Source organism: Gavialis gangeticus, unplaced genomic scaffold (genome assembly GCF_001723915.1).
Source record: "Gavialis gangeticus isolate Ggan-Ray unplaced genomic scaffold, GavGan_comp1, whole genome shotgun sequence".
Classification (NCBI taxonomy): domain Eukaryota; kingdom Metazoa; phylum Chordata; order Crocodylia; family Gavialidae; genus Gavialis; species Gavialis gangeticus.
In genome coordinates, this window is record NW_017728995.1 from 66,048,952 (window position 1) to 66,058,335 (window position 9,384).

The 9,384-nt window shown below is 43.8% G+C and overlaps 1 protein-coding gene across 2 annotated transcripts in view; it reads right to left on the reverse strand.

Annotated features, from left to right (window-relative positions):
- Window positions 1-2,409: 2,409 nt before the first annotated feature.
- PPP2R3A (protein phosphatase 2 regulatory subunit B''alpha) overlaps window positions 2,410-9,384 on the reverse strand; it is a 68,974-nt gene continuing 61,999 nt past the window's right edge. For both annotated transcript variants that reach the window (XM_019503767.1, XM_019503769.1), the window contains exons 11-13: window positions 8,815-8,933; window positions 5,770-5,876; window positions 2,410-2,746 (exon numbers count right to left, since the gene is read on the reverse strand). In XM_019503767.1, the coding sequence (XP_019359312.1) occupies window positions 2,650-2,746; window positions 5,770-5,876; window positions 8,815-8,933 (323 nt within the window). In that variant the 3' untranslated portion in view covers window positions 2,410-2,649. The remainder of the gene's footprint in view (window positions 2,747-5,769; window positions 5,877-8,814; window positions 8,934-9,384) is intronic.

The following is a 9,384-nucleotide window of genomic DNA, read 5'->3' on the forward strand; positions in this document are numbered from 1 at the left end:
GGCTCCTACCCTGGGGGTTTTTAAGAGGAGGTTGGATGAACACCTTGCTAGGGTCGTTTGACCCCAGTACTCTTTCCTGCCATGGCAGGGGGTCGGACTCGATGTTCTGCTCAGGTCCCTTCCGACCCTACTAACTATGAAACTATGGAAGCAACTACAGGGCCAATCAATAGCTAATGTCAATTCTCAAAAAGAATATTGAACAACATTGTAATAGGAAAGGTTTGTGGAAAAGTTCTTCATCCCGTCCAACATAGTTGTCATTTCATAAACACGCCATTGTTTTTTTTTTCTTTCATTTATGGTTTTAAAAATGTTTTTCAGCTTGAATCGCGCCCTTCCCCTTACAAAGGGAAGGAATATGTGAAGGAAATGGTGATCTCAAAGTAACCATTGTGTATCTTCAAGTAACAAGAACAGTTGTGAACACTGAGCTGCTACACCTGGCTTTTTAATTTGGCCTTCGATACCATGTCTCTTAGGTTAGGGCCCTGAACAAAATAATCTGACCAGAAGTGGTGGTGATATAGGGATGGTCCCTACCATGCAAGGATGGTCTAAGGCTTACTTACCTCATGTTCTTACTAAAGTGGACTTCCAGAAGTAGTCCATAGCTATGCCAATTATTATGATAGTAATTATGTGATATATGGCATGTGGAGAATTATACCTACAGTTTAGCAGTTTGTTCAGCTAACTTAACTCCCCCAGTTTGCGGTAGTTTAGGTCCATGTATCTCTGGACCCCTTTAGATGGGGGTTTTCCTTATCCATAAACCAATGCACTGGAGAATCAGTACACTACTATTCTACCTTCACTTTAGAGGGACAATCTCCATGCCAGTGGCTGGATAGGCTTGTTAGCTCAGACCATGCGTGTTGTCATCTACTTGGAGAGTCATTGCTTAAGATGCCTTTGTGAAGGATGAGTTGAATCAAGCAGGAATTCTCTTTGTGTGAACAGTGACATGCATCGGAATTACAGCATCTTCTTCCCGAGGACAGAACGTATTTCCAGAAGTTTTGCAAGTAAATCCCTTCATTAAAGGTAAAAGATCCCTTCATTAATAAACCTAGCACCCTATGTTGGGGGCGCTTTTTGTGTTCTTGTTTGTCTCTGCATGAACATTGCTTGTCTATACAAAACCTAGCCTTGTCCTACTCCCATACAGATGGTTTATTTTTTGGAAGCAAATATTTGGGCTTAATTGTACATTTCTTCACTTATTTCTTCACAACTGGAAGTTTCTAGTCTGCAGGGACTAATGAATGAATACCGTTCTTCAGAGAAATAAGAATTACTGTCTTTCAAAATGGCCACCACTTCATCTTGTTACCAGCTGGACTGTAGCTCCATGCTGCCCCTTGCAGAGATCAAACACAAGTTCCTTTCTACCTTCTGGCAGCCTAAAGGACTGCTGTCCATTCCAAGGATACTTTGGGATAAATAGAAGCCAATGCCATCTCTGCTAAGCCTGCACAGACCTGTCCCCATCATGCCACAGCCCTCCTGGCCCCTCTCCACTATCCCCTTCACACCATACTGAGGATTTGCTTCAACTATAACCTTTACTCAGAATTTCTTCAGTTTGTTTGCCTTTGGGATGATTAGAACACCCTGCAGTGTGTTTACCCAGCTAACCCATATTTGCTCTTGATCTATTACCTACCAGTTGTACTACAGCGGTGCTCATTATGGTAGGTACCATAGAGATAGCGCGCTGAGCAGTTCACCATCTCCGTGTAGACGATAGGTGCATGTGACAGATGAGAACAGCGTGAGGAAGATGACACGGCGTAGCACAGAAAGTGGCACCTGTAGTGCAGGTTTTTTTGTGGACATCACATTGGAGAACAGCTTCAAGAACTGTATCCTGGCCTTGTTGATATTTGACCCTGGCGTTGGAGAAAGTGCAGAGGTGTTTATATTTAACTCCACCATAATGCATTTTTTTTGCCTGAGGGTTGAAGTAGTCTGATAGCTCTGGAGAATCCTGCACGATGAGAAAAATGTTTAACAATGAAGAGTCTTTGATCTGGGTCTCTGACGTGCAGTGCACAGCACAAGAAGTTGCCTTGATCTCTATAGTCTCAGTTTCCAGAATTAACAGATTTTGACACTATTTGAATAAAACAAGCCAAAAAAAACCCCAACAGAACTACTTGCACCTTGAACAAGGATTAAAGGAACATTTTAGATGTTCATTCAAACCAGCTTCAGTTGGCAGTGCTTGTGTCCCTGTCACTTCTGGTAAAGTAACAGGGTACAGAATAACGGGTACAGCATGGAGCTGTAGTAAACTATGCTGGTAATGACTTGTGACCATTGTGTATGCAGCTGTTCTGCTGGACGGTTATTGCACATGGGAGGCCCTTATAGACTGTATGGTAAGTCATAAAGGAAACAAAGTGCAGTCACCATATTTAATGAGCGTGCACAATAACACATTGCAAAAAGCCTCTTTATAGAAATAACCTTATGGCAGTTATACATGAAGGAGAAACAGGGATCTTGAAGTACAGTGTACAAAATAAAATGCATTGCTTCAAAGAGAAGGATTTTTTTTTTTTAAAATCCCTATGTGTCTAAGGACTGACCACTCTCCATTTAAATATTGACAGACAGACACAGGTTACATCTTCCATTTTCCTATGGTGAAAGGTCTGAGATAACTAATTTTTCCAACTTGTCTCCAGTTTCAGAGGGCAATAGAAGTTCATCTGTTTCATAGTCCTCTTCAAATGATCTGCAGAGACAGAACAAACATATTTTCAAAATGAAACATTCTCTACTGATTTACTTGAGTTGTAAAAATCTAACAAATACTATTTTTAGATTAATGAAGGTCACTGTATAGTTACCATCATTACTGCACAAATAAGGAAGCGAGAACTTTGTAAAGAATGAAAACTCAGAGGAAACATTTCAGCCTGTCTGGCTGGAACTCCGCTTTTCCCTGACCATGTAAGACAACTATCTTAGCAGGACTATCCACCCAAACAAGCACACATCTATGACTGCAGCTGCCTCCTCACCTCATCAGGCCACTTATCCAGGACATGGGACACCTGGGTTCCCAGTGCCACCCCTCAATCACAGGCAAAGAATCATGAGACCAGGCAGAGAGCAAGCAAGAGGAAGCCTAACTCTGATGCAGGAAACGGGGTATTGTCCTGGCTTCTGCTACCAAAGCTATTTAGGCACTCAACACTTCCTAAATGCTATGGTATGTCATGGCACTATTCTGGACTACATTTCAGTAGCAAGGACAAGTTGTGGCAATGTAAACAGGAGGGGATACTGGCTCTAAGTGCACACAGTGCTCCAAAAATGAATGAATCGCTCATTGCTAGTAGGCCCAGTCTGCCCTCCTGTCCAATATGGATATGTTGGTACAAGGGGGGAAGTGTGATTTCAGAAAGGATTTGGCAGTGAAGAGAATCAGAATGGTTAGTGATACGTGGAGTGATGATAGTGATAGAGGGGTGGAAAAAGCTGATTACTGTACACATGTAGGCTGTTTTTCTAGAAGGAAAGAACTGCAATGCTGAGGGTTACTACCATCAGTCTACCAGGTTTTTCCTCCTTCCACCCTAGCCACACACTCCTTCCTGTGCAGGATTCTGAGTCATGCCTTCCAACAGGCTTTTCGTAACAAGGACGCCCACTGGAAGGATTTCCAAATGCTACATGCATGTCTGTGTATTCCAGCCCCACTGAAAGGCAGCAGAGTACCATGTGAAGAAGTCTACACTGTGCCCCAGTGCTGCTGATGCCATGTTTCTAGTGACTGCATAGTGCAACATGCAGCAAACAGGTGGGTTTTTAGGTGTCTGCAACTTGAAGGTTTTGCACGACGCTTTTGCGCATCCATGCCTGAACTGACTCAGAAGAGCATAAATAGAGTGAGGTGCTTCCAAGGGTGTGCTGAATCACTTCTGAGTGCAGAACAGAGCAAGCTTCTGCACAGGGTCAGAATATAGATATGCAAGAATTTTAGGCATCCTACTGGAATGCAGGCTGTTACATGGGGGAATCCAAATGTTGTTCCATGGCTTAGATGGCCAAAAGCTGCAAACAAGCCACTTAGCAGCAAAACAGAATTTTGCCCTTGGATGCCAAATGGGTGGAAAAGAATCTGGCCCTTGACTTTCTTGGACCTGCTCAGGGAAACTTCAAGGGGTCATTTACTTGATCCCCTCATCTGAGGCAGGATAAGCAGACCATGCCTGGCCAGGTGTTTGTCTATCCTATTGATAAAACCTTCAGTGAAGATTGTTCTCTATTAAGAAATGAGCAGGATACAAAACCAACATACTACATATCTCACTCATTAAAAACTGGCTATCAGGCTACAAACTGTGATTGTAAGCAGGGAATGAACACCGAGTGGATGTTTCTATGAGAGTCCCACAGGGATCAGTTCTCTGATTTAAACTGTTTAATATTTTTATCAGTGACCCAGAAGAAAACTCAGAAGAATTGTTTTGGGATGGTTTAGAGGTGACCCAGTGAAGGGCGAAGTGCTGGATAATTCAAAAGATGAGTTAAAAAGAAATCTGGGTTGTTTGGTAAACTAAGCACAATCAGTGTGTTTCTATATTGGCAAATGCAAGAGGTAAGGATTGCTTAGGGTGGGACCTTTTATTGGACCAACTGCAGAGTTGAGATAGAATCAGACAAGTTTTCAAATGCAACACATTCTTCATCAGGCTTGAGCAAGTGTAAGTCATACATATGGAAGTAGGCCGTATTTACAGCATGGGGGACTCTTCTGGGCAGCAGTGACTGAAAAGGAGGATCCAGGGTATTTAAGCAGTTGAATATGAGCTCCCAATATAACACTAAGACCAAAAGGGCTCACGTGATCCTAGGGAATGTTAAAAAGGAATGATCTGAATAAGACTCCAGAAGATCTGTTACCTCTGTATTTCACACTAGTATGGTCACTACTGGAATGTTGTATCCGGCTCTGGTGTTTGCAACTGAAGGTGAACTGTGAGAGAAGGTTCAGAGAAGAACCATAGCAATGATTAAAGCATCAGCAAACTTCCTTCAGTAAGAGGCTTGGCATGTCACAGATATGGCCAGGGGTGATGAGTGCACAGTTTAAGGACTGGCACAGAATGGAAAGTTGATGACAGAGGCCTTTCTAAGAAAGCAAAACAAGACGCAACAAGACCCAGTGCCTGGAGAAGTTGATGCTAGACCCAAGATATGCATTTGTAACAGTAATTAACCATTGGAATGCCTCACTAAGTATGCTACCATGTTTAATTCAGTGGAAATGTTGGCATTGAGACTGAATGCCCTCCTAGGTGTTATGCTCTAGTTCAACCAGGAATTAAGTCAGCGGAGTCCTATGGCCTATGATACATAGGGGGTAGAGCTAGACAGTCACAGTGCTAGCTTCTGATGTTATAACCCACGAGTCACCTCCTCCTTGAGCAGTTCCTTGATTGTAGGTCTAAGATACCTTACACAGCAGGTATCTAGGTCATTGGGAAATCCTAGGAGACTTGTGTTGCAAATTCTCTAAGGGTAGATTCATCATCTTTCATTTTTACTCTGGGTGGGTATTGTCGTTTTTCCCATATTTTAAATTTCTTGGCTCTTTATCTAAAGAACTCTGGACCACCTATGCCCAGTAGCAGCATGCTGAACTTCATTAATGGACTTCTGACACTTTTTGCCACTCTAACATTCTTTTTCCTCTTACAAAATTTGTGAGATTATCACACAGATGCTTAAGTAAATGACAGCTCCTACCCTTCTTGTAACTGCTCGTTTCCAGATTCTTCAGCAACAAGAATTTCATACTCTTCAGCAGCATATCTGTCCCAATCAGAGGGTTCGGGGCCATCATTTTCAATGTCCTGAAAATATCAGTCAGACAAACAAATTAGATGGGAATGTCCATCTGCAGGTACAGACTTATCTGCAGGTACAGACTGTTAAGGTATCAAAATGCCTCACAGCAAAGGACTAAATCAAAGATCTCAGATTAATCATGAATCTAACAGGGATCTTTAAAGAAACAATCGAGTACCTGGCTAGAAGGTTTGGACACACACAGTGATCTGAGCTGGACCATAAATTGTGCAGTGACTTTTCAGAAAGGTTGAGCTCCAAGGAGAAGGGCAATCTCTTTGTATGCCTTGGTTCCAGGTTGTACCAAACTTTAAAAATTCCTGCCCCTCCCCCCCACCACTCTATGGTACATAGGGGAAGTATACTCTCTATGTATGAAGTGGCGTTTTCAATTAACCTATGAGAACGGTCCTAAGCAGCACCAAAGCAGGATGGCTTGGATCGCTCTGGTATCCATCCTCATCCTGTGTGTGCACGGCCTTCAGGTATTATGCTACATGCTGTACAAATACACTGCAAGAACTAGTCCAGAATGAGTGGAATCTCGATCAGACACTCTCACTGGTCGAGAGGTGCCCAGAACAGACATTTGCATTGAAGTTATATAACAAAGAGGCAGTTACCGTGCCTGGGCTACCGTTCAGCATTGTACTGGCTTTCTAAGTTTTGCAGTCTCAGTTTTGCAGATGGCTCTGAAACTCACTTGAGCTTACATGGTCCTCACTACTAATAAGCCTGCTTTCCAGGCTTCTACATCCATGAATGCCAACTTGTGGGAGAGGGAGGGAAAAGGAAAGGAGAAGGGAAGGCAATTTTCCTCAGATCTATCACCCCACTTAGCAGTTTTCCATCGTCAATCTCACTTTGTAACTTCCTGTCTGTATTTCTTAGGTCCCTCTGTTTTAATTGTTTCTCCTCACTGATGTTGGCAGCTTAGTAGGTGATTCAGGACAGACAGTAACCTTTCTGAAGGCTGCAGCCAGCTAGTAGGTATAGCAGTGAGTATCAATTACTGTCCCTTCTGCATCTTCCATAGAGCATGCATTCTCTGGTGATAGTTGAAGAAAATATATTGTATTTAAACTATTATTGAATGATTTTTCTGTCTGGTTGGAATCCAAGCCCTGCTGTCACTGTGCTGTCACTCCTCCTGAGAGCAGAGTCCAATACCCTCAGTTATCTGCCTGCAGCTCAGACAGAACAGCTGGGTTCCTCTATTGGTGACAGCTAAGGCAGGGCTTCCTCAAAGGGCAGAGGCCCACACATCCCAGCCTTCAGGGCCAGGCACTGTTGAACTCTGTGCATACGTATGGTTGATTAAGGAAAAGCAATAGGCTTTCCACATTTAAGGAGGCCGCCAGCTTCTCCTTGTAAAGCTGACTGCCTTTCCTCTTAGAACTTCCTTCAAGAGCAGCTTCTGCTTTTGTGTTTATAAGGTTGTGGCTCCTACTGGCTAAGGGATGCTCTGAAACGGTAAACATCGCTTAGCCAAGTCCCGGCATTCCCATCTGCAAAGCACCTTATGCTGGTCTCACTCTACCAAGCCAACAAAACTATAACCTCCAACAACCAACCCACAAGTAGATATCACTAAGGCCCCTGACAGACATTATACTTAAGATGTGATTAACCAGTTAATCACACGTTAAGTAGTGATCTGGCTACATATGCATTCAATAAATGATGTGATAAAATGGGGAATAAGCCATAAAATAACTACCTAAAATATGCATAACAACTCCCCTGCTGGTTCCTTTAATTAAACCTGATCCTGGGGTCCCCCTCAATTGGCACTGTGGCATGATGGGATCTGATACTTGATCCCACAATCCTACCTCCTGCCATGCATGTGTGGCATGGCAGGAACCACGATTGTTGGGATCAGATTCCATTGCACCTTTAATTTAACATCTGCCAGTGACCTAAGTGGCTCTGAGGCAACCTCTTGCCCATGTTCTCTGCTTTTCTTCCTCAGAAAGTTTTATAAATGCTGATGTTCTGCTTGCTTTTGTCACTTTCAAATAAAGCATGTTAAAAAAAAACATGCAGACATTATCTGAAACCTAAACACCGTGAACTCCACCTGTGAAATTCAGAGTGGGGAAAAAATGAACCAGAACAAAGAGTGTCCTTCCACTGCTGCAAATGACCTGAACACACCTAGCCGACCCTGTGTTGCTTATACAAGGCATGCTTCTGCTGCAAGGGCTTCCTGCACCTGTATGGTTTACACAAGGTGCACAGTCCCTGGCAGGTTCTGCCCACAACTTTCAGAGACATCACTGAGCAGGGGGAACTAAAAGGCCTTTGCCGTCTATTGCAGGCACACCAGCCTGTCATAAGTAGGAGTGGATGGCTGAGTAGAGCTGTCCCCTGGGAGGGCAGTCGCATCAGCAGCTGACGGAAGTAGGAAATGGGACAGCAGACATAACTGAGCCCTCTGACTCCTCAGCTGCTTCTCTCCCACCTGAGCCCCAACTGCTAGATGCAGGCTCCAGAGCACATCTGGACATGAGGTCTGTCTCCCAGCCAGCAGGAGGGCAGGCCTATGCCAACACCTAACCTAAACTGGGCCTAGGACACCTTCTATACCCCACTAGCAGGAGGTGTCTACTAGCAGAGACAGTAAAAGCTGCATTAGAGAAAACCAGCACATCTGTCTACAAGACCTTAATGTGTTAGTTCCGAGTTTCCTCCTCAGCTGGACACAAGACAGGTGGCTTTCTGCACTGGTCTTGTAAGCCAGCCCCAGCCTGTGACCAGGCCTTTGAACACTGTGGGTTTTGTTCATTCCCACCATATAAACTGTTCCCTACTGCACAGGCTGCAGTGTTTGGGTCAGTTTAGTTTTACCATCTGCTGCATTTATCCTGTTTTTCTCTATGTAACAGGCTACGAACAGATTGAGACCAGGACATGTTTAGAAACACAGATGCTTGATACCTTCTGCACGGCAAAGGGATCCCGCTGTTCGTTGTCCAGGTATTTCTCTAGGTTGAAGAAGGTGTTGTAGAACACATGAGCCATTCGGCATCTTTTAAGGTCTCGGAGAGTTACTCTGCCTGCAGAAACAACATACAGAATTTTAAGAGCGTAGTCTTAATTGGTGAGAGACTGGGCCATTCACCACACTTGTCACACTTGTGGTAACACATCTAGTACACATAGGGACGTTTTCTGCTATCAGTGTCCTTTTTAAAAAACAGAAACGCTCAACTGAGCCTTCTCTCACCAGTATCCCCTCTCAGACCTCCAAGGAAGCTTCAGTTAAATCTAAAGCAACAGACCTGCCTAGGAAGTTGAAAGAAATCTCCTACCATAGTGCCCTATTTGCTGTCAAGTGAAGAGGAGTAAACTTAGCAGGAACATCAAGAGACAGACCCTGTACTCGGGAAGCAAATGTCTTCAGCTGAAAGCACAGGGGTGACTTCTGCACCCCCATCATGAGGCCCTAGCTGCTTTATGTAAATTAAATCACTCTCACAATGCCAACTCCTTCTGTTGAAGAGAGCA